Source organism: Rhinopithecus roxellana, chromosome 15, assembly GCF_007565055.1.
Source record: "Rhinopithecus roxellana isolate Shanxi Qingling chromosome 15, ASM756505v1, whole genome shotgun sequence".
Taxonomy (NCBI): domain Eukaryota; kingdom Metazoa; phylum Chordata; class Mammalia; order Primates; family Cercopithecidae; genus Rhinopithecus; species Rhinopithecus roxellana.
The window spans coordinates 6,111,709-6,137,172 of record NC_044563.1 but is presented as its reverse complement, the minus strand read 5'-3'; the positions used below and the strand labels follow the sequence as shown (position 1 = coordinate 6,137,172).

The window sequence follows — 25,464 nt, the reverse complement described above, 5'->3', positions numbered from 1 at the left end:
CTCAAGAAAATCCATTCACCTTGGACTCCTAAAGTGCCGGGATTACACGTGTGAGCTACCATGCCCAGACGCATTTTCTAAGTTCTTGTGTATCTATAACAATTCAACTAAAACGGTTTTGCACTATGATACACAAAAGGAGGCCAACAGTGATTTGCTAAAAAGCTTAAGATATGCCTAGTTTACCGACCAGAATGAATACACCCTGATGTGATCACTGTGTTTCTCAATTCTTCACGTTCACACTAGCTACTAAGGAGTGAGGCAGGACAAGGGTGCATGCGGCCAGTAGCCTCAGGAGTGAGTGGTGTCCATGCAGAGGACCACTCATTTGGTCTTGCCTCTTCCTACTCTTGTCCCGAGCAGGAATTCTGTCTGGTTTTCTACAGCAACAGTGACCTGATCTGAAATGGAAAGGTTAAGGGTAGCCTGGGCCCAATGAGTCGCATAAACCCTAAAAGGTAAGAAGGAAATCAATCAGAACTGGATTCAATCTGAAACTACAGAAAAACCACAGGCTAATCCAAATCCCTGGAAACAGGCCAACGCCAATCTGATTTAAGGATATTCAAAAGTGGCTAGATTCATCTTAGAAAAAGAAGAAAAGCTGTCCTCTTTAACATGACATACATTTGGACATATAGCTGCCTAGTTAGGTATACACTTGTCCTCAGTCATTTTACTACTTTTAGAGGAACTATGAAATACGTACCAAATCCACAATTTCCTGAACTCTCAAAAAGCAGTCTCTTTCCCACCAAGAGGTATAGAGGAAATAAAGTAACTTATCAGCAGTGTTTCACTGTCAGGATGAACAACTGTCTACCCTGTATAAATAGAATAAATTGCTATGATTTGTGAGGCTGCCCTAAAGCAGTCAGTTCTATCCATCCTCCATTCTACTTATGTAAATTACATAAGTAGAATTAAATAAGTTGGCGTCATTATTCATATTATTCCATGAAACATCTGTGGAAATTAGCAAAGAAGTACATACCTATACTTACATCTATTAAAAAAATACAGGTTAACCTGTAAGAAGTTCAATTAAAATTTTAAAAATTTAGTAAGACATATCAACCATTCAGGTATAAATTCTACAAAATATAAAGTAAGAGAAAAGCAGGATTAAAATAATTATATGAAGCATTAAACTTGAGTTTTATATAGTTTGATGAGAATAAAAATGGACACAACTTTGAGAGTAAAAAGACTATAGTTAATTATGAAAATGCAAAAAATTATTTAAGACAAAAGAAAACAGAATATACATTACAAACTGGAAAGAATTACTACCCCATATCACAATTAGAACATTGAAGGTTTAAGTGTGTACATACATCTGCTCGACCTCCTCTCGACTGCATTTTTGCCAGCCTTCAGGGTGTCCTTCCCCGTGTGCTGTAATTTTGATTGATTCTGCTGATGGTCATTAGACAACTTGCCTCCATTTCTCCTGCCATTCACCACCATGTTCTTGGATTCTCCCAACCACTTCATACCCACAGACAGCCTGACCCAGGTGCATTTAGTCACTCTCTTCAAATAGCTTAGAGAATACTTTCAATGTTCTCTCCTAACAGAAACAAAATATGAAAAACAAAACAAAATGGGGAGGTAAATACATGAAAGATCATGCTAAACAGACCCTTGAGAAAGATATATAATATTAAAAGGACAGTCATTCACAGCATAATGATGTTTTGGTCAATGACAGACCACATAAACAATGGTGGTTCCATAAGATTATAACAGAGCTGGACATACATTTCATAAAATTCGTATTGCCTAGTATTTACTATATTATACTTTTATTGTTATTTTAGAGTATATTCCATCTACTGTTTTTTTTTTAAGTTAACTATAAAACAGCCCCAGGCAGGTTATTCAAGAGCATTCCAGAGGAAGGTACTGTTATCACAGGAGATGACAGTTCCATGCATGTTACTGCCCCTGAAGACGCTCCAGTGGTACAAGATATAGAGGGAGAAGACAGTGATATGGATAATCCTGACCCTGTGTGGGCTGAAGCTAACGTGCGTGACCTGTGTCTGTTTTTAATAAAAACGTTAAAAAATTAAAAGTAGGAAACAGTTTATAGAATAAAGATATTTTAAAAAGAATATAGCTGGGCATGGTGGCTCATGCCTGTAATCCCAGCACTTTGGGAGGCCATGGCAGGCAGACTGCTTGAGTCCAGAAGTTGAGACCAGCCTGGGCAACATGGCAAGACCCTGCCTCTACAGAACATAAAAAAGTGAGCCAGGCATGGCCGGGCGCGGTGGCTCAAACCTGTAATCCCAGCACTTTGGGAGGCCGAGACGGGTGGATCACGAGGTCAGGAGATCGAGACCATCCTGGCTAACACAGTGAAACCCCGTCTCTACTAAAAAATACAAAAAATTAGCCGGGCGAGGTGGTGGGCGCCTGTAGTCCCAGCTACTCGGGAGGCTGAGGCAGGAGAATGGCATGAACCCGAGAGGAGGAGCTTGTAGTGAGCTGAGATCCGGCCACTGCACTCCAGCCTAGGTGACAGAGCAAGACTCCGTCTCAAAAAAAAAAAAAAAAAAAAAAGTGAGCCAGGCATAGTGCTGCGTGAGCCTGTGGTTCCAGCTACTTGAGAGGCTGAGATGGGAGGTCACGCCTGCAGTGAAGCCATGATTGCAACACTGCACTCCAGCCTGGGTGACAGAGCAACCCTGTCTCCCAAAAAAGAAAAGAAAAGAATAAATATATTTTTGTGTCTTTTTGTCTGTTTTTTTGAGACAGTCTCACTCTATGGCCCAGGTTGGAGTGCAGTGGCGTGATTATGGCTCACTACAGCCTCGAATTCCAGGGCTCAACCCATCTTCCCACTCAGCCTCTCAAGTAGCTAGGACTACAGGCAGGAGCCACCACATCCAGTTCATTTTAAAACTCTTTTTTTTGTGTGTGTAGAGACGGGGTCTCACTATGTTGCCCAGACTGGTCTCCAACTCCTGGCCTCAAGCAATCCCTCCACCTTGGCCTCCAAATGTGCTGGGATTACAGGTATGAGCCACTGTGCTTGTTAAGAAAGAATATACATTCATTTATTTGACACAGGGCCTTGCTCTGTCGCCCAGGCTAGAGTGCAGTGGCGCCATCTCTGCTCACTGCAACCTCCACCTCCCAGGTTCAAGCAATTCTTCTGCCTCAGTCTCCTGAGTAAGTGGGATTACAAGTGTGTGTCACCACACCTGGCTAATTTTTGTGTTTTTAGTAGAGATGGGGTTTTACCATGTTGGCTAGGCTGGTCTTGAACTCCCAACCTCAAGTGATCCACCTGCCTCGGCCTCCCAAAGTGCTGGGATTACAGGCGTGAGCCACTGCGTGTGGCCTGAACATATTTTTGTATAGCTATATGTGTTTGTATTTTAAGCCAAGTGTTACCATAAAAGAGTCAGAAAATTAAAAAAAAAAAAAAAACAAAAACTTTATAAAGTAAAACAGTTACAACAAACTAAGGTTAATTATTGAAGAAACATTTCAAAATAAATTTAGTGTAGCCTAAGTGTAGAGTAGAGTCTACAGTAGTACATATGTACTAGGTCTACACAATTACTCACCACTCACTCACTCACGCAGAGAAACTTCAAATCCTGAAATCTCCATTCATAGGAAGTGCCCTTTAGAGGTGTACCATTTTAAAATCTTTTATTCTGTATTTTTACTGTACCTTTTTTATGTTTATGTGTGTTTAGATAACAACATTGTGTTACCAGTGACTACAGTAGTCAGTACAGTAACATGCTGGACAGGTCAGTACCCTACGAGCAACGGCCCGGGTGTGGAGCAGGATAGACTACCTAGGTTTGTGTAAGTAGACTCTATGACATCTGCATGGCAACAAAACCGCCTAACCTCACATTTCTAGAATGTGTCCCTGAGACACACTCTATGAGTGCACTCTATGATATCTGTATGATGACAAAATCAACTAACCTCACATTTCTCAGAATGTGTGGTATCCCTGTCATTAAGCAATGCATGACTATAATTTAATAAATGATGTCTCCGCTCTTTAAACACAATCTTGGCTCTCCCCAGTCATATGATGCCTGCTCAGGAATACAGTGGCCCCAGACTGAGCAGAATGTAAACGACAGAAGGTAGGGGCTCATTCTGACTTGTTCCTTGCTTGTGTTTAGAATAGTACTGACAAACAGCAGGTGCTCAACAAATATTTCTTTCAGTAAACAGTAAGAACCGTCTTTGCTCCTTATTATACTGATACCTAGGTACAGCTCTATCATCTGCTCAAATCACGTGTTTTGGTAATGCTCTGAACTGGGTGAGTAAACTACAAGGAAGTTATTTATCTCCTTTGTTCCAAGGCAAGCTTAGGAAAAGGCATCCATGCTAAGCTTTGTCCATCACAGTAAGAGACTCCTAACTGTTATACTGGCTACTCATCACCACAAACAAAACTGAGCAGACGGACAAGAGTAAGGAAAGTAAAGGACTCCATATCTTTTTGTTGTTGTTACTCTGAATTCACTGTTCTAGATATTTAAGAAACCAATACTCAGATATCAAAGTAGTGCCCATCTGGAAATGTCTACCTTATCATTCCTTCACAATGGCAACAAAACTGAGAAGCTACTGTATTTGGCAATATAAATGTATCCCTTACTATCTGAATTTGGGAACCGATTGATTTGAATAGTGGGGGATGCTTGTAATTTATAATGACCTTTGGAAATGAGGATATTATACATCGCATTCATTACTAATGGAATGAGAAAAAGGATGTCCATGATCCCACCTCATTAAGGAATTATGTATTAGTATAAGTCAGACTAAAAAGGCCCTATGATAAAGTGCAAAAATACAGAACTTCAGAGCCAGAGCTGCCTTAACATCACCAGTGTGACACCTTCAATTTACAAACAAAACTGAGGTCACATGCCTGAAGCCACATGATCTGCCTGCAGCAGTCTCATGAGTAGAATCCAGCACTGCTGCCCAACAAATTCTCAACTACACCAGATGCAGGTCAATTTCCTTTCCACAAACACATAGAAAAGTACAAATGATAAATTACTTTGAAGTACTCACAAAAATACATGCCTGGACATACCTTTAATGATACTCAACACAAACACAAAACATGAATTTTTACTTGATCTCAGATCTCTTTCCTGTTACAGGAATATCTGTGTGAGTTCACTGGAGGGTAACATGTGCATGTGAGCAGCGTACTTAGGGGAATGGCAAAAAAGAAAATCTGATCAATGCTGAAGACAACGTTATAATTGTTTCCTAACATGAATTTTTCTTTTGGTTCCCTCACTGTTTAAGTTCAATTATAGTATTTAAATTTTAAAGTGCCTTTTGATTTTTCTTGTAGGTGTCACTAAATAGTCTTGTAGCTATTCTACATCAGTTATAAGGATTTTTCAATTATTAAATTTTACCAAATTTAACATTAAAACCACTCATTAATGATCATGTATCTTACACTTAGGAGAAAGGCGTAGAACTCAAGAGCAATATACCTTTCTTTTTTTTCTTTCAAGGAGACAGGGTCTTGCTCTGTCACCCAGGTTTGAGTGCAGTGAAGTGATCATGGCTCACTGCGGCCTCAAAGTCCTAGGCTCAAGTGATCCTCCACCTCAGCCTCCCAAAGTGTTAGGATTACCAGCGTGAGCCACCACACTCAGTAAGAGCAGTATACTTTTGAGGTATAAAGTACAAAGAAAGCTTGAGAAAAAGAGCAATGGGTGGTCCATTGGGAGTCTTGGATCTTGGATCTCCGCAGTTTTGTAGAACACTGTTATCTACAGACTCTAAAATGGACTTCATTTAAAGAAACCCATGGGGCCGGGCGCAGTTGCTCAAGCCTGTAATCCCAGCACTTTGGGAGGCCGAGACGGGCAGATCACGAGGTCAGGAGATCAAGACCATCCTGGCTAACGTGGTGAAACCCCATCTCTACTAAAAAAAATACAAAAAACTAGCCGGGCGAGGTGGCAGGTGCCTGTGGTCCCAGCTACTCAGGAGGCTGAGGCAGGAGAATGGCGTGGACCCGGGAGGCGGAGCTTGCAGTGAGCTGAGATCTGGTCACTGCACTCCAGCCTGGGCGACAGAGCGAGACTCCGTCTCAAAAAAAAAAAAAAAAGAAACCCATGGAACAGTAATAGATAGAAACATAAAACAAATGAATTGTGGCATTCGAATCCTAGCACTTTGGGAGAGCATCAAGTACCACTTTTTTTTTTTTTTGAGACAGAGTCTCGCTCTGTTGCCCAGGCTAGAGTGCAGTGTCCGCGATCTTGGCTCACTGCAACCTCCACCTCCCAGGTTCGCTATTATCATGCCTCAGCCTCCCAAGTAGCTGGAATTACAGGTGCGCACCACCATGCCTGCCTAATTTTTGTATTTTTTAGTAGAGACAGGGTTTCACCATGTTGGCCAGACTGGTCTTGAACTCCTGGCCATAAGCTATCCTCCCACCTCGGCCTCCCAGTGCTAGGATTACAGGCATGAGCCACCATGCCCGGCCAAGGGTTCAAAAATTACAGCCTACCATCACAATGCATTCAAAATTTGAGTTTGAATAACCTCATCAAGACTTAGATCTCTAAAAGCTTCAAGTTTCATCTGCATTAAAGCTTTTCATTATTGAGCCATCTCACAAAAATAAAAGCTTAAAGGGACTAAAATCCATGACTATATTCTATTTTATTTCCCTTCCTCAGTTTTCTTCAATTTCCTTGACCTCTAGGGTCTTTCATATTACTTATGTTCCTTTAGACAAGAGCCAAAGAAACAGCACTTTCTGAAAAAATGGATGTTCTGTGGCTATAAGCTTTCATTGGTAGAGAAGCATAAACATGGCATGATAAATTTAGAATTAGGTGTTTTGTTGTATCCTATAAAAAGCTGCATTAACGACAAGCAAATGGGCCAGGTGGTGGCTCATGCCTATAATCCTGGCCCTTTGAGAGACCAAGGCAAGAGGATTGCTTGAGGCCAGGCGTTCGAGACCAGCCTGGGCAACACAGCAAGATCTCAATGCTACTAAAAGTAAAAATTAAAAAATTAGCCAAAGATGGTAGTCACAGCTACTCATGAGGCTGAAGTGGGAGGATGGCTGCAGCCCAGGAAACTGCAGATGCAGTGAGCCATGAGCATGCCATTACACTGCAGCCTGGACGACAGAGTGAAAAAAAAGAAAATGATGAAGTGGTAAATGTATATAAATGTATTTTACATTTCAAGTGAGATTATACTCTCAGAAGCTATGTGGTTTAGAGAAAATAGCCCTCAACAAAAGTTGAGGGCTCCTATCCTACCTCTGTCTCTTACTAGGCAGTTGGTAATTGGGAAAGTCACTTAACCTCTCTGAACACCATCTCTTTGCCTAATTCCTTAAGTCCCAGTTCAGTGTTCGCATCCTCTAGGAAGTGTTCCTTGACCTTCACTGCCAAATCTAGTTATATATTTATGCTACAAAACTTAAGTGAAAGCCCTTATGTGACTATATTGTTTAAGAGTGTGCTTCCTTAATGGAGAGTTCCTAAGGTTGAGAATCTATTTTTCTTATCTCTGGCCCTAGGGTATCTAGTATAGCACACAGTATATCCTAGAGGCACTCAACTAATGAAATAAATAGGCTGTAATCTAAACTGCATCATAGAAACTGTACTTCTGCATTCAAAAAAACCTGTAAATTAAAGATACTGCCTGACCTCTTCAAATCCTCTCCTTTCTCAAGATGTCCATGGTGTTAATTAAAGGGGGTGAGAGAAGCTCCTGCACAGATAAAAATAGGGCAGGAATCATAGCAGATACCACCCCTAACTTCCCTACCACTTGCCATTATACTTTCTGGTTTACTCCCTAGTCCTTGACCCTCTAGAAAAAAGAACCACGACCAGGAAAAGTGCTTTTGGACCTTTAGGAAATTATCTGTAGAATGCGATGTTTAACACACAACTTACAGATAATGATGTAACAATGCTTTTTTAGGCGTCTCAGGAGTCCTAATGTTCCTCAAAAATAAGACATGAAGCATAATTACATGAAACAAAAATAAAATATATGGAATAGAAAGACTATCCGTGGAGAGTCTTTTTTTTTTTTTGAGACGGAGTCTGGCAATGTCCCCAAGTTAGAGTGCAGTGGCGTGATCTCGGCTCACTGCAACCTCCATCTCCTGTGTTCAAGCGATTCTCCTGCTTCAGCCTCCCAAGTAGCTGAGACTACAGGTGCGCGCCACCACACCCAGCTAATTTTTTTTGGTATTTTAGTAGAGACGGGGTTTCACCATGTTGGCCAGGATGGTCTCGATCTTCTGACCTCGTGATCTACCTGTCTCGGCCTCCCAAAGTCCTGGGATTACAGGCGTGAGCCACAGTGCCTGGCCATGGAAAGTCTTTAAGTCTCAACCAAGACATCCACTCGAGAGATAGAAAGCAGAAAATCTGGGGATGAGGCCCAGCAATCCGTGTTGTAATAAGACCTCCAGGTGATGCAAGCTCTGGTGTGAGAGCTATTGCTCTAATTTACTCATTCATTTTATCATGTTAGGGCTAAGAATAGATACAAAATTTTAAGAAAAACTATGGAGGCTGGGTGCGGTGGCTCAAGCCTGTAATCCCAGCACTTTGGGAGGCCGAGACAGGTGGATCACGAGGTCAGGAGATCGAGACCATCCTGGCTAACACGGTGAAACTTCGTCTCTACTAAAAATACAAAAACTAGCCGGGCGAGGTGGCGGGCGCCTGTAGTCCCAGCTACTCAGGAGGCTGAGGCAGGAGAATGGCGTAAATCCGGGAGGCGGAGCGGGCAGTGAGCTGAGATCCGGCCACTGCACTCCAGCCCAGGCGACAGAGCAAGACTCCGTCTCAAAAAAAAAAAAAAAAAAAAAAAAGGAGTTCTAATGAAACTACAAATAATTTCTAGGACAAGAGAATGCAGGGAGACATTATTATTAGTAGTAGTCTATTTACTAACTGATTACTGCTGTAAAACCAGAGGAGAACTAGTGGTTGCAGCAGCAGAGGTGGCAAGAAGTGGTTGGCTTCGAGATCTTTTCTGAAGGTTCTGCTGATAGTTAGGAATTGCTGACAGACTGACTGTGGGTGTTAGAGAAAGAGGCCTCAAATATACCTCCAAATGAAGAATGGAATATTTAGGAATGTGACAAAGAGTATAGGAAGACTGGTTTTCCCAAGGATTGCGGTGTGAGAATTTGGTTTTGGTTATTTTTTCTTCCTTTTCTGGGGTCTTTTTTGGTTTTAGTCATTTTTGAGATGCCCACTACAGATCCTAGTGGAGTCGGTAGCTGGATACAAGGGTCTGGAGTCCACCTCCAAGCTGAAGATAAAAATTTGGAGTCAAAATATTAATGGCATTTCAAACCATGGAATCAGATGAAATCTAGGAATCAGTGTAGATCAAAGAAGGTCAAGGACTGGGGGTGGGGGGGCACTTTCACATGTATAGCTCAAGAGGAGGAGAAGCAGCACACGATTGTAAAAGGAGCAACGGGCAAGAAGGAGAGCCGAGCATGACAGGGACCATGCCGTGAAGGGAGTTAACAACTCAGGCAAGAACTGTAGGTGCCCAGAAGCAAATACTTTTATTTTGTAAGTCTAAACTCATGGAAAGGATGGGCTATTGCTGATCTTTAAGCCTTGCTCAGAAACAACAGAGAACTACTAAAACGGACATAATGTCTTAAACATGCACTTGTGAGGAAGACAGGGAGCTTTGCTTTAAGAAACAGATGGCAGAGAGCAATATAAGGAATGGGGAGAGAGAGAGAGAGAGAGAGAGAGAGAGAGAGAGAGAGAGAGAGAGAGACTCACAGACTAGAAAAGACAAATGTAAATTAAAATTAAAATTACACAGTGGGAGGTGATGGGAATAGGTTAGTTAATTTGAGAAGGCAAGCATTCAGAGGGCTTATAGGATCTGTGTGGAAAAAAAAAAAAATTAATAGATTAGTTAAATCTCTGGAGTGGAGTAATACAGATGACCTGAGTAGGAGAATGAGGTGGAATTCCTGAGGACTACTGTGTAAGGCTTTGCGCCTTCTACTTTTGTGAATATTCACAAAAATGATGCAATCAGGCTCTAAGAAAATGCAACTGGGATTCTGCTCCAAGATAGGCAGCATCATTTCCCCAAGAGATTTACCCAACACTGAAATCAACAGGAAGAGTCACCTTATGTGGTTTCACTGGATCAACAGATGGGAAAAGAAGCACTTACTACAGATTCTGGTACCAAACATAAATAAGGAGGTGAGGGGTGGGGGGATAATTTATGATCAATATAAAACATACTGGAAAACTGCTAAAATAAGAAACGTATTTAAAGGGGACAATATTGCAAGAATGATTGCTAGTTATATCTAAAGCGGAAACTTCTAATCATAACATAATGCCACTAAGGTCAGAAGCATGACACCCACCACCACCAGCACCACCGCAATGCATTCCAAATCACCAGTGCTACCATTGGTGGGGGGAGGGATAACTTTAAAAAATATTTTTCCCCCAAACGTTTATAGTGAACCTATTTACTTATAATCAGAAAAAAAAAAAAACGAAAACCTTAATACTTTAACACGTTTCAAAAGAAAGCAGCATTGACTCATAGGAAATGGGCTAAGTTCACATAACCATGCCTGTTCTATGCCAGTGATGGCCCCTCAACAAATGTCAATTCCCTTCTCTTTCCAGTCTCTTTATGAGATTATAAATTGTTGAGTGACTTTTGAGAAGTTGCATCCAATTTGAGAACTCTGATTCTAATCCATTTTTACTTAAACACAGGCATTTTTTGCTTACTATCCTAAAAACCAAGATTAAAAAAAAAAAATCTGTCAGAAAAGTTAAAACACTGACTCTAAATGACTGGAAAGAATTTTCACATAATTCCTGTGACATTGCCGAGAACCCTCTAGCCAGCTGACACGCTGAGCTTGTCTGCAGAGAGTTTATCTTAGAGAGATTATCCAGTGGCGGGGAAACAGTCCCCAAGTGTTTGAAAAAGAAAAGTCAACACACATTTTAAAAAAGTAGGTTCTGGCCGGGCGCGGTGGCTCACGCCTGTAACCCCAGCACTTAGGGAGGCCAAAGCAGGTGGATTAATTGAGCCCAGGAGTTCAAGACCAGCCTGGGCAACCTGGTCAAACCCCAGTCTCTACCAAAAAAAAAAAAAAAAAAAATTAGCCGGGTGTGGTGGTGCACGGTTGTAGTCCCAGGTACTTAGGAGGCTGAGGTGGGAGGATGGCTTGAGCCCAGGAGACTGCACCACTGCACTCCAGCCTAGGCGACAGAGCAAGGCTCTGTCTCAAAGAAATAATAAAAAGCAGGTTCTAGCCTGTTAGAGGACTTTCATAAATTTTTATTCAGAAAGGCAAAGAAAACATTTTTCAAGTGATTCAGTTATAATTTGATAAGAAAACAATTCAGTACACCACTGGTTAACAGTGACTGAGATTACACTGGAGAATGAGATCACAAGCAATGTTTACCTGTTACATGTTCAACTTTTCAAAATAAACATGCGTGACTTTTGTAACAGAATATTAAAGATACTTACACAAAGGAAAAGGAAACAGCTTGGCAGCTTCCCACCACAGGGCCTTTGCACTTGGGGTGCTGCCAAACTGCTTATCAGCCCCTGCCCAACCCCACTTCTCCAGCTACATAGATTACCTTGTTATACATTTGAACCCCTTAACGTTTCTCAGCATGGTGCTTATTACAACCATACTCATTACTCTGTGTAATTATTTCATAACACCTGCCTTCTCTACTAGCTAAGATACACCTTTTTTTTTTTTTTCGAGACAAAGTCTCGCTCTGTTGCCCAGGCTGGAGTACAGTGGCTCAATCTCAGTTCACCTGCCTCCTGGGGTCAAGTTATTCTCCTGCCTCAGCCTCCTGACTAGCTGGGATTACAGGTGCGCACCATCACACCCAGCTAATTTTTCTACTTTTAGTAGAGACGGGGTTTCACCTTGTTGGTCAGGCTGGTCGTGAACTCCTGCCCTCACGATCTGCTCGCCTCGGCCTCCCAAAATGCTGGGATTACAGGCATGAGCCACAGCACCCGGCCTTATTTCCATGTTTTGGCTGAATAATCCTGGTGAGAACGTGTGTGTACAAGATACCTGTTTGAGTACCTGCTTCAATTCTTTTGATGATATACCCAGAAGTAGAATTGCCGGGTCATATGGAAATTCTTTTTTTTTTTTTTTTGAGACGGAGTCTCGCTCTGTCGCCCAGGCTGGAGTGCAGTCGCCCAGGCTGGAGTGCAGTGGCCGGATCTCAGCTCACTGCAAGCTCCGCCTCCTGGGTTCACGCCATTCTCCTGCCTCAGCCTCCCACGTAGCTGGGACTACAGGCGCCCGCCACATCGCCCGGCTAGTTTTTTGTATTTTTTAGTAGAGACGGGGTTTCACCGTGTTAGCCAGGATGGACTCCATCTCCTGACCTCGTGATCCACCCGTCTCGGCCTCCCAAAGTGCTGGGATTACAGGCTTGAGCCACCGCGCCCGGCCTCATATGGTAATTCTATGCTAAACTTTTTTCTTTTAGACGGAGTCTGGCTCTGTCACCCAGGCTGTAGTGCAGTAGCACGATCTCAGCTCACTGCAACCTCTGCCTCCTGGGTTCAGGCGATTCTCCTGCCTCAGCCTCCTGAGTAGCTGGGATTACAGGTGCCGTGCCACCACACTCAGCTAATTTTTGTATTTTTGGTAGAGACGAGGTTTCACCATGTTGGTCAGGCTGGTCTCAAACTCCTGACCTCGTGATTTCCCCACCTCGGCCTCCCAAAGTGCTGGGATTACAGGCGTGAGCCACCACACCCAGCCCCATACACTTTCATATCATTAGAATCCAGCACAAGACCAGACATAGGTTCATTCATATCACATCCCCTTTCTATTCTCAAACGAACTGCTACACGTAAGCGGAATCGGCTTTTAGTCCTAAATCTAAAATTACAAAAGGACTTGATATCAAAGAATTCCAATTCAGTCTTTATCAATGACTATTCCAAATCCATCTGCAATCAATAGTGCAATAACTAAGGCTCCACAGAATCCTATGGTATCAATCCCAGCAATTAGGCCAATATAAGAAGCCCTGCAAAGCTATCAGAAACATTTGTGATCAATATTCCATCATAACACCATAACATTGCTTGACGGGGCAATTTCTCAGTTGCTAATTTGTTAGAAAACCATCATAAATTCACGTTCATACCTGTAACCTTAAAACTTGCTCCTATAGGCCGGGTGCGGTGGCTCAAGCCTGTAATCCCAGCACTTTGAGAGGCCGAGACAGGTGGATCACGAGGTCAGGAGATCGAGACCATCCTGGCTAACATGGTGAAACCCCGTCTCTACTAAAAAAAATACAAAAAACTAGCCGGGCGAGGTGGCGGGCGCCTGTAGTCCCAGCTACTCGGGAGGCTGAGGCAGGAGAATGGCGTGAACCCGGGAGGCGGAGCTTGTAGTGAGCCGAGATCCGGCCACTGCATTCCAGTCTGGGCGACAGAGCAAGACTCCGTCTCAAACAAAAAAACAAAAAAAAAACCAAACTTGCTCCTATAAATATTGCTGTCTCAATTGAGAAGCTAGGTGACTTGTCAGAGTAGTTCAACTGGTGCTAGTATTATGAAAAGAGAAAAGCCTTCGGATTTTCATTTCCCTGAATTCACAATTATGCTTCTACCCAGGGCAGAATAGTTAAAAAATAGTTTATTTTAAAACTACAGCTGTCATGCTAATTCAAATGCTAATCAGGTATCTAGCACCATCAACTCCATAGCAAAGAATACATCTCTATACTTGCAAATAATTACAAATGTCCATGATATTATCATTCCTACTTTCCTTCTCTAGCTTTCACAGGGTCAAGCTTGGATGCATTCTGCTTCACCCAATTCAACAGCTTTCCCAAGTACCCTCAGGTGGTAATGCCCTCACTCAGGCCACCAAGGGAATGGGGTCTGAAGCTGAGCAATTTACCTACCACCAAGGCAGAATGCTTCACCCACTGCCCTTTCAGAATAAAATGATGGCCACAGACACCATCACTAAGTTTTGAAAAAGACTAAACTTGTTGAGCTAACAGCTCTAAAGCAGACTGCAGTATGGTGGAAAACGGCCCCCAGAAACATCGGCTCCTAACCTCTGGAGCCTGTGAATGTTACCTTATAATGAAAATGGTCTTTGAAGATGTTATAAAAATTTTTGAGATAAAAGAGATTATCCTAGATTATCTGGGTAAGCCTTAAATGCCACCCAAATAACTTTATAAGGGGCAGAGGGAGATCTGACACCTCACAAAGAACAAAAGGTGAAGCAGACTGGAGTGATGTGGCCACCGGTGAAGGAAGGCTGCAGCCACCAGAGGCTGGAAGCAGCAAAGAGCAGCTTCCCTCCACAGTCCTGCCAATGCTTTGATTTTGGCCCAGTGAAACTGATATTGAACTTCTGGCCTCGAGAACTGTGAGAGAATACACTTCTGGTTTGTTGTTGTTGGTGTTGGTGTTTTGACACGGAGTCTCACTGTGTTGCCTAGGCTGGAGGCAGTGGTGCAATCTCAGCTCACCGTAACCGCCACCTCCCGGGTTCCAGCAATTTCTTCTGCCTCAGCCTTCTGAGTAGATGGAATTATAGGCACCTGCTGCCACACCCAGCTGATTTCTGTATTTTTAGTAGAGATGGGGGTTTCACCATGTTGGCCAGGATGGTCTCGAACTCCTGACCTCAAGTGATCTACCCACCTTGGCCTCCCAAAGTGCTGGGATTACAGGTGTGAGCCACAGCTCCCAGCCCATTTCTGTTGTTTTAAGCCACTAACTTTATGGAATTTGTTACAGCGACCACAGGAAACTAACAGAGATTATGAAAAACTAAACCAAAGTAGAAATGCTTTACAGTTACCACACTCCAAAAATATATAAAAGTCCAACATGTCACAGGAAAAAAGATTTTAAACAACTTCAAAAACGGTGTATTTAAAACAAGTTTTTAAAGACTGGGCAACAAAGCGAGACCCTCATCTCCACCAAAAAAAAAAAAAAAAAAAGTAGCCAGCTGTGCTGGTGCGCAACTTCAGTCCCTGCTACTCAGGAGGCTGAAGGATCATGGGAGTCCAGGAAGTAGAGGCTGCAGTGACCTATGATCATGCCACTGCACTCCAGCCTGGGTGACAGAGTGGCGAGACTTCACCTTTCAAAATGTAAATAAATAAAAAGTTTAAATCATACAGTATCCTTCAACTGAAGGTATAAAATACAGCTACTGAGTTATATGGATTTTGAAAATAGAGCTAGCCTCTTAATTATGCCTCTGATTACTCACACACTGTGCTAGGCCAGATAACCATGATCTTCCTGAAAAGCATTGTGATTGAACAGTTTTCTATTTATATTAAAACTCACAATAAAAACTGAAACTATTAGAATTTCTCCTTGAGCAAAACATTTTAAGCAGCAAACTACCCACCACTGGTAAGTTTATGATCAGACATTCACAATTCTTAGACTTACGTATTTGGCTACTAATCTACGACCAGACATGTAAGAAACTCCTTATTGCCTTATCACAGAAAATACTGCTTCATTCTCACGTATCACATTCAACATGTATTTACGATAAGGGATTTCATGTAAGAAAGACTCCATGTCTTCATCTCAGTAGATACTTTAAAACAAAGGTTTTCACTGATGGGGTTGTTGAGGGAAGTCCTCAAATAAACTTCCAGAAGAAAACAAAAATGCCGGATTCCCCATCTCTCCACATCTTATCCATCTGCTTACCTAGCAGTGCCTAAAAATAAAATCAAAGATGCTTTCTTTGTTACAGTTTTCTCTAGGACCCAAACAGCCATTCACGTTTCCGGAAACAGATGCCACCTAGTGTCAAATGTCTGTAAGTACAGACTTTACAGGTCACAGTTTCTGTCAGAAGTTACAAGAAATATATCAAAGATTTTTACTGGGCAAGGACAAGTGTTAGGAAAAACTTCCAAAAGGTGGTTCTTGGGCTGGACGTTACAGGCCGCTTTGAGTTTGCCGGCTGGTGGGCTTTGCAGAGGCAGCCCGCACAGGGATTAAGGATGTGGCTCTGCAGTCAAAGCACCTGTCCCACCCTAGCTTCATCCTTACCCCAGCAGCGTGAGTAGGCAAGTTATTTAACGTCACCGATGCCCCATCAGTACAATGAAAAGAGGGCCTCCCTTTGGCACAAGATTTAAATGAGCACAAACTGCTAACAAATTAAGGTCTCCCCTTGCAAGTAACTAAGGCAAAAGCAAAGCAGGCCAGAAACATTCTATACAAAACTTGAATCAAGTAGAAATTTCCCTTCCATTCCTCCCCACCATAACTCACACATGAAAAAAAAAAACAAAAACTCATCACCTCACCCATTTAAAAAAGAACAAATGTGCAAGAGAATAATTATGACACAAGGCCGAGCACCAGTTCTGCTTTCCCTACGGTTCCCAAAGAGAAGGAACTTAACTTCTGGCAACAACACGCATGATTAAAAATCATGCCAAGCTACACCTCCCATCCTAAACATTCAGAGGGACGACAGACTGGACTACAGACTTTCTTACAACACAGTTTAGTATGTGGTGTAGCTGGTCAAACAGATTTTTTCACACCCTATAAAAGAAGATACACACATCACAGTTCCTTAACACATATTCAATACTATCATTCCCATTTTACAAATGAGAACAAAACTTAGAGAATAAGAAAAAAAAAAAAAAAATGAAGCCAAGTCCAGGTTGAGAGACTGCGTACTCTTAATATCACACAAAAAAGCAACACAGGCCGGGCACGGTGGCTCACGCCTGTAATCCCAGCACTTTGAGAGGCTGAGGCGGGCATATCACGAGGTCAAGAGTTCGAGACCAGCCTCGCCAACATAGTGAAACCCCATCTCTACTAAAAATACAAAAGTTAGCCAGGCATGGTGGCACTTGCCGGTAGTCCCAGCTACTCGGGAGGTTGAGGCAGGAGAACTGCTTGAACCCAGGAGGCAGAGGTTATGTGGAACCAAGATCGACCCACTGCACTCCAGCTTGGGCAACAGAGTGAGACTCCGTCTCAAAAAAAAAAAAAAAAAAAAGCAACACAATAATGACTCAAACAAATTATTTATTTTTTTAGATGCTGTCTAACTCTGCCGCCCAAGTTAGAGTGCAGTGGCACAATCTCCGCTCACTGCAACCTCTGCCTCCCGGGTTCAAGGAATTCTCTGTCTCAGACTCCCGAGTAGCTGGAATTACAGGTGCCCACCACCATGCCCAGCTAATTTTTGTATTTTTAGTAGAGACAGGGTTTCACCATGTTGGCCAGACTGGTCTTGAACTCCTGACCACACGATTCACCCGCCTCGGCCTCCCAAAGTGCTGGGATTACAGGCGTGAGTCACCATGCCTGGCCCCAAACAAATTTTTAAACACACTTTGCCCAGGCCGGGCACGGTGGCTCACACCAGTAATCCCAGCACTTCGGGAGGCCAAGGCGGGTGAATCACGTGGTCAGTTCAAGACCAGGCTGGCCAAAATGGTGAAACCCTGTCTCTACTAAAGATAGAAAAGTTAGTTGGGTGTGGTGACGTGTGACTGTAATCCCAGCTACTCGGGAGGCTAAGGCAGGAGAATTGCATGAACTGGGATCTGGGAGGTGGAGGCTGCAGTGAGTCGAGATCACACCACTGCACTCCAGCCTGGGCAACAGAGCGACACTCTGTCTCAAAAAAAAAAAAAACAAAAAGAAACAAACAAACAGAAAAACACTTTGCCCCCGTATTTGAAGAGTAAAACTCTAGAGCAAAATAGACAAGGTTCCTGACTGCATAGAGATCACAGCATACTGTGGGAAGAGACATAAGTATGTGATTATCAATCTGGTGCAAGCTGTAAGAAAAACAAACAGGATGTTAGGAGAGAGATTAATATGAGAATGGACTTGAGATGGGATGATCAGGAAAAAATAAATCAAAATTATAAATATAAAAATGAGGCCAGACATGGCAGCTCATCCTATAATCCCAGCACTTTGGGAGGCCAAGGCAGGAGGATTGCTTGAGCCCAGGAGATGGAGGCTGCAGTGAGCTGGGATTATGTCACTGCTCTCCAGCATGAGAGGCTACAAGACCCTGTCTCAAAAAGAAACAAACAAAAAACACCTTTTTTTGGTTCAAAACCCCTCCTGGTACATACTTACATGCACCAAACAAATATTTCCCTTTAAACCCTCCAGGACCCTGAATGACATCTGGTTTTGTTTCCTTTCCAAGGGGGAGAGAGAAGGGGGGTTTCCTATGGTGCCACTGGCTCACTGGCTGAAGGATCAAGCCACCTTTTATTTCTCAGTGAGGAAAGCTCCAGTTTCCTAAAATCAGATTGGTTTTCTTACTAAAAATATCTATTTCTCCATATGATGCAACATAAGCATTTCCTCAAAAATAAAAATACTCCTCAGAGATCATTAAAATGTATCAGATATTTCAACCCTGTTATACAGATCAGACAGGCAAATAATTCATCCGGCCGACCTAGAATCCACTCGGTTCAACAAATTTATAAAGAACCTCCCAGAGCCACCAGGCACTGTTCGTGGTGCTGGAATACTGGTCATGTCCAGGGAACACTAGAGGGCGCGGGAGAGTGTCAACTTTCAGGAAAATCAGTCAGGGCTACTACGTGAGTCAGGAACGAAAACCAAAGGGATGCATGTGAGGAAAACAAAGTTACCTGAGAACAGGGTAGAAAAGTACAGAATACGAAACAGAATGACCCTTCGCTGAAGGGGCCTTTTGCGTAAGGCTTGAGAGGCAAGCCCAGTGCCTTTAGAGATCTGCTGACCAGGCATTCCTATAAAGGTGGCACAAGGTAGAAACACAGGTGTCAGAACACACACGTTCGGTTTCTACTGGTTCCGGTAACATGCAGGACTCGGGATTCGCTAGCTCAGCAATCCTATCAGGTGAGACAGGTATTAGCACTACAACAAGGAAGTTAAAGCTCAGAAACAAATTGCTTTCCTAAACTCAAAGTGCTACTAAGTCGTAAGGCTGGGTCTAAAACCTTCATCTTTTAAACTGTAATCTGGGGTTTACTCCAGTGCTTGAGCCACGTGTACCACCTGGAGGTTTATCACCAGCAGACGATCCCTGGATCTAGGTACTATTTTCTTCAGTGTGCTATTAAAACAGACAAACTAAGACAGCTTACAGAGGTGCAACCGGCATTGTAGGAGCCATACAGGCCCCCAATCAAGCTTTGGGCGGGAGCACTGATACCCTAGTCTCTCAATTCTAAAACTCAACTGATTATCTCATAATGACATTTCAAAAAAAGGAGGTAAAACCACAAGAAACACGCATATGAACTAAGTAAAGTAATTAGAGAGATGTCAAAATATGATTAAAATCATTCTTTTTTTTTTTTTTTTTTGAGACGGAGTCTCGCTCTGTCACCCAGGCAGGAGTGCAGTGGCCGGATCTCAGCTCACTGCAAGCTCCACCTCCGGGTTTACGCCATTCTCCTGCCTCAGCCTCCCGAGTAGCTGGGACTACAGGCGCCCGCCACCTCGCCCGGCTAGTTTTTTGTATTTTTTTAGTAGAGACGGGGTTTCACCGTGTTAGCCAGGATGGTCTCGATCTCCTGACCTCGTGATCCACCCGTCTCGGCCTCCCAAAGTGCTGGGATTACAGGCTTGAGCCACCGCGCCCGGCCTAAAATCATTCTTAAGAGAAAACAGGATGGCACTGAAGTGTAAAAGATGAAGTATTAATATAATTTTGGATTGGAAGTGACCTGAGAGGTTTAGTCGTTTTGTAGACGGAGACTAGGCTCTATCAATGACTTATACAAACAGTGACAGAGCAGAGAATGGTATTGATTCTTATTCCACGGTCCTTCAACTATTCCTAAAATAACACTTCTATACAGCAGTCATCATTTGACATACAGCCCTAAGAAGATGGCCCGGTGTTTAAGTCTGTCTCATTCGGAGACCAGGCAGCCCCAAACCAATCCCATCCACACACATAATGGATCGTCTCCTGCATTTACTTAACATGCAGTATTATAGCCAACAGGGTGATGGAGTGGAGGGAGGACACGTGGTCCCTGTCCTTAAATGTGCGCGGAAGATTCCGTTAGAGTGTTCTAGGGCTGACACAGTCGGGGAACTCCTGCCCACGGAGAAGGATTTTGCCAAAGGAGAGAAATTAAAGCTCATACATGGTACACAGAAACACGAAATAATGGGACCACGGCGATTTATCTGAAAGGATTTGCTCTGTAAGCCATGGGAAGGGGATTCCTGTGGACACGGAGCTGCTTAGATGCCACATACAAATCTCTTTGTCACACAACTTGGCCACGAACCCAGGTCCTATAAACCCACAAATTGATACTCAGGTAAAGGAAAATCAGATTCAACCCCCCTTTTAAACAACCCAAGAGAAAAATCACCAAACAACATCCCCCACCCACCAAACTCCCTGCTGAAAGACATGCGGACACCGGGACACTTCCTTCACACCCGTCTCTCCCTCTCAAGAGTCCGCTACCCTCCATCCACCTTCCCCAGTACTGCCCCCTGGCATTCGCTGAGAGAATGAAAACTTCAGCGCATGAGCAATTCAGGGTGTTTGGGACGGCAGATGAGAATACAGGAGCGAGAGCACCTGGAAATGATTATGGATAAAGAATCAAGCCCTACCTTTACTCTCTTATTGAAGAAGTATCTACCATATTCCCTTCACTCTCTAGCTCAGTTTTTAAAATATAATGATGTTTGTAAATAACATTAAAGTGGATTTATTTTGAAAAACTAATACAAACTATTAAGCTTGACAACTTGAAGATTAATAAATTAACCCATTCATTAAGTGTCTATGAGCATCTACTCTGTAACTGCCCGTGGGTGGACGAGATAACACGAGACTCAAAAGCTCACAAGAAACCACCCCAACGGCTGTGTGTGTGAAGGTTTCACCAGGAGGCAACATTCTCACGGGGCCTTTCTGAAGGACGAGTGTGTACAAGGTGGAGAAAAGGGGTGGAGGGATGCCGGGCAGGGCACGGCCGACAGGGACCAGGCATGGGAAGCTACTGGAGCCAGAGCTTGGGAGAGGGACCTGAATGTAGAATGTTTAGAGATTACAAAGTGAAAAATGTTCCCACACATGCTGGGATTAGAGCGTTTGTGGACTCTAACCTCGGAATATAAGGCGCTCCAAGAGGGACAGGGCCACACCTCTGATTCAAATTGCTAAACCTTCAGATATACAATAAATCTGTATCTATAGCAAGCAGCAATTTATGTATTTCAACATGCACAAATTATCTGTGATTATTTCAGGCAAAAATGGTTTCCTCCTCCCTTTTCAAAATATTTGTTTTTATTACTAATTATCAATATTATAGACGTGTTCTCAATACTAAACACTAAGGGAAAAAAGTTATAGCTGGCAACTGCTTCCCCTGAAGACCCTACACAGCAGAGTTCAGACCTATGTGGCCATCCTCGACTACACTTTATATCAAACTGGTTTAAATCGAAAAAGGTCCACATCACAAAGAATCACAGTCAAATTAATTCATCTGCCCTCTATTCTAAGGAAAACTCCCCCCACTCCAGATAAATTTCATTTGGCAAATTCTTAAAAATTAATTCCTAAAGTTCCACCGCTTAATAGATCCTAAGTTACTGCACCAGACCCGGGTCAATAAACCCAAATAGACTGAACTTCTCAGCACCCAACTTGTTTCTGTCTTAATCCAGCAAGTTGCATCGAGTTGTCATTGTGAAAACCTGCCTGTTCCTCCTTCCAAGGCGGAGGTGACAACCGTGCACATCATCCGCGGATAAGTGGAAGGACAGACAGACATCAGGGAACCAAGTGAGAGCGGATACAGCACAAAGAGGAGACAGCGGCCGTGGGGCGCCGGGCCACGGCCAGAGGCGCCGTCGGGGAGGAGGGTGGGCTGCAGGACGAGCTCGGGAGGGCTCCGAAATGCGCTTGGGCCAAAACAAAAACAAAAAGTTCAGCGCGACAGTGGGAGCAGATTGGGCGAGACGGTTCACGGCTGCCCATTGGAGAAAAGGGAAAACAGAGTCCCCCAATCGCGAGCGACGGGGCTGCTCCCCTCGTGCGGCCGCGGGCCCGGCCCCGACGCTGCCCGGCGGCCGCTACCGCTCCCTTCCGGCCGCGGCCACCACTGCAGGCCCCGCGCCGGCCCCGCACCGGCCCGGCCGCAGCCCCGCCCCCAGCGCCCGGCCGCTTGCGCCCGGCCCCGGCCCCGGCCCCACCCGCCTTGGCCCCGGTAGCCCTGCGACCGGCCCCGGCCCGCGGTCCCCCACGTCCCCGCCCGCCCCGTCGCCAAGGCCGCCCCCAGCACACCCTCACCGGCGCCCGCCCCTCCCCCGACTCACCGCCCGCGCCGCCCCGCTCCTTCTCGGGGCGCGTCCGAGGCCCCGCTGCCCGGCCGCTGCGATGCGGGGCCGCGCCGCCGGGCCCCACGTCCCAGTCCCCCCAGAAAATTAATCACCAAAAATAATTCCAGAGAAAAATGGAGAGTAAAATCCAAGATGGCGGCGCAGACCGCAGCACCGCCTGCTCCCTCCGCTGACGGGAAAAATGAGTCCCCGCGGCGGCCAAGCCCCCCGCCCCCAACCGGCCGTCGCCGCCGCCGCGCCCCCCGCGCCCCCGGCCTCGATTCGCCGCGCCCCCGGCGCCGGCTCCCGCGCCCCGCCACGCGGGGTCTCACCTCCGCCTCGCGCACGGCCGCCCGTACGAAAAGCGTCCGCCGGCTTCAGGACTTCGTGTCCCAGGTCCGTGCGCCGCGCGGTGCCGCCTCCGGTCCCCGGGCGTCCTCACCTCATCGCACCGCAGCCCCGCCGCCCGCACCGCCGCCGCGCCGCCGCCCCCGGTGAGCCGCCCGGACCCCGCCCGGGTACGGTGGAAGGATACGAAAAGGAGGCCGCGGCCTCGACGGCGGAGGAACACCGTTCGCGCTACCGCCACGGTGTGCGCGCGCCTCCCTCCCGGCCCAGCCGCCGCGGCACTTCCACGGGGCTCTGTGCGGGACGCGGGCACGCGCGGGGAGCGAGTTCCGCGTCGGGCGCTCCCGACGGCGGAGGGACAAAGGGCGATTCAGAGCGAGCCGTCGCCTCCCTTCGTGGTGGAGGGATCCGCGGCCGGCTTGTCCGCGGCTGGTATCCCTCCGCCGTCGCTGCCCTTTAAATCGCGGCTGAGGCGGCGTCGCCCGCGCTCCGCGGGCGCCACCTTAGGGTCCCGTACCGCCTTTACGCGTCCCGGTCCCCGCGGGGTCCCGGCGGCTGTCTCGGGCCCTGGGTTGTTGCACACCTGCCCCTTCCAGGGATGGCTCTGGAGCCAGCCTCTCAGGTTGCAGACCTGGGGAAGGGGACCCCCTTCGCCCGCCGCGCCTCCCGGTTGCGCCGAGGGAATTGGCCCCAGGCAGACGAGCGTCTTTGTTGTGGGAATGGGGGTCACTGGCAACAGATGCACCCTAACACCATGTGGGCAGGCTGAGCGTTCCTGCGCGGAGCATGCGAGGGAGGAGGAGAGCGGGCGCGCCTCGGCCTGGCCCCCCGCTGGCCCCGCCGCCCCCAACACCCACTGCGCCCCGAGCCGCGCTCCGCCCCACTCCGGGTGTGCCCTGCGCGCTGGCCGTGCGACCCCTCCTCGGGGAGCCCGGGCTGGCGGGGAGATCCTGACGGGCCGGGCCCCCTGCGAGCCAGGGAGCCGCGAAGCTTGCCTGGGCATCGATCTTGCAGTCCAGACAACAGAACAACGATGAGCGCACGCCCGACCCCTGCGGGGCTGCCCAGGGCCTCCGCGCACCCTCCCTCTCATGCCTCAGAACGACCCCCGGAGATGGGAACCATGTGGGTCCTACTTTACACCTAGGGAAACTGAGGCACAGGGAGTTCCGTGATCTCTGTGACAACTAGTTAGGGCTTGAGCCACAGCCCTCATCCAGCATTCGGGTGAAAAATGCAGACTAAATCAGGAAGCGGGTGCGGAGGACCTCCAAGAAGTTGAGGTTGGCATAGGCGTGCAGATGCCCGGAACTTGGTGCCGGCAGGTGCCCCGAGGAAGCACAGACCTGGAGGGTGAATTTGAGCGTGTTGGTAAAAGGGGGTGGCTAGGACTTGCATGGACAGTGTGACCAGTGTCAAGGCCCTGGGAGGGGAGAGAGGCTGCCCTTGCCATAGAGAGGAGGCGGGCAGGGCGGCAGGGCAGGCAGCTCAGTCAGATGCCAGGAAGAGCCGCAGTCTGCCTTAGTTTTCCCCTGCGGCTCCAGGGCCGTCATCCTCCACAAAGGATGATGAATGGAGGCCGTGGACGACCACCTAACACAAGGATTGGGTTAAGTCCAACTAACACTGACGCAAGCGCCTCCCTTATTGGCGTTCATCCTCGAACTTGACTTTGGCTGGTAAACATGATGCTCCTTACGGCCTTCCACAGAGGGAAACTGAGGCACGGTGACTCGCTGGGGACACATGACTGACGGAGGCGGAAGCGGGTCTCATCTTCAAAACAGAGCTCCTCCCACTGCCCTCACCTGCACCATCAGCAGCTTCCTCCCTCCGGAGGCCGACTCAGGGTTGGGCGGTGGGCCCCTCTCCTGTTTGCCCTTTCACTAAAAGCAGCGTCATCTGTGACAGCAGAATCCACTCCGCCACGTTCATCTTTGCGGACGCAGCTAGCAAATGATTGCTTTGGTGTTCTTGGTTTGCGGTTTATCAGAAACGTAACAAGATTTTCATAGTGCCTGGCTCCAAATACTCAGCTTGCACCCCAGAAACACTGAGACTGCCTTTGCCACGCCCACCACCGAATGCCCACGGGAGGTGAGCTCACTGAGGAAACACCATCTGGCTCTAAGTCTACCTCGGTCTCAGGCCCCAAGTCCAGCTATGCCTGAGCAGCCCTCTAGAGTCCCCAAAACCAATGTCCTCCCCACTCCCACCTTTCCAGAGCCCACCCCAGCATAGAGGTGCTCTCCACATGCCCTTCAGGGTGAACGGCAAATCCTGAGTCCTGTGAAGCCCCCATACTCCCAAGATGCAGGCACTTCCTTGTATTCACTGCCCGATGCCAAGTCAAGTGTTCTGGGCACCTTGCAAGGCTGGGCCCAGAGCCTGGCAGGAACACAGATGAGCGAACCCAAGCCCAGCCTGCTCCTAGGCCCCCAGTTCTGTGTCCATCCTTCCCTCAATCCCCCTACGTTGCCAGCTGCTCTTCCAGCCTCAGCTGAGAGGCCCAGGGTGGGCCAGGGCTCCTGGCAGAGCTGAGTTGGGGTTCAGGACCTTGGTGGAGCCGTGCAGGGGGCTTGAGGCCTTCAGGGGTCCCCGCTCAGGGAAGCCAGGGCTAAGCTGGGCTGAGAGCACAGCCCA

The 25,464-nt window shown here is 46.4% G+C and overlaps 1 protein-coding gene across 9 annotated transcripts in view; it reads right to left on the bottom strand.

The window, feature by feature from the left end:
• Nucleotides 1–22,937, bottom strand: part of KMT5B (lysine methyltransferase 5B) — a 57,451-nt gene extending 34,514 nt beyond the window's left edge. For 3 of the 9 annotated variants that reach the window (XM_010366309.2, XM_010366310.2, XM_030917635.1), the window contains exons 1-2: nt 22,806–22,937; nt 1,341–1,576 (exon numbers count right to left, since the gene is read on the bottom strand). In XM_010366309.2, coding sequence (XP_010364611.2) covers nt 1,341–1,500 — 160 coding nt within the window. In that variant the 5' untranslated portion in view covers nt 1,501–1,576; nt 22,806–22,937. Of the gene's footprint in view, nt 1–1,340; nt 1,577–22,470; nt 22,678–22,805 lie in introns of those variants that run through there. The other 6 variants (XM_030917628.1, XM_030917629.1, XM_030917636.1 and 3 more) reach the window with 4 other exon arrangements.
• Nucleotides 22,938–25,464: the final 2,527 nt, after the last annotated feature.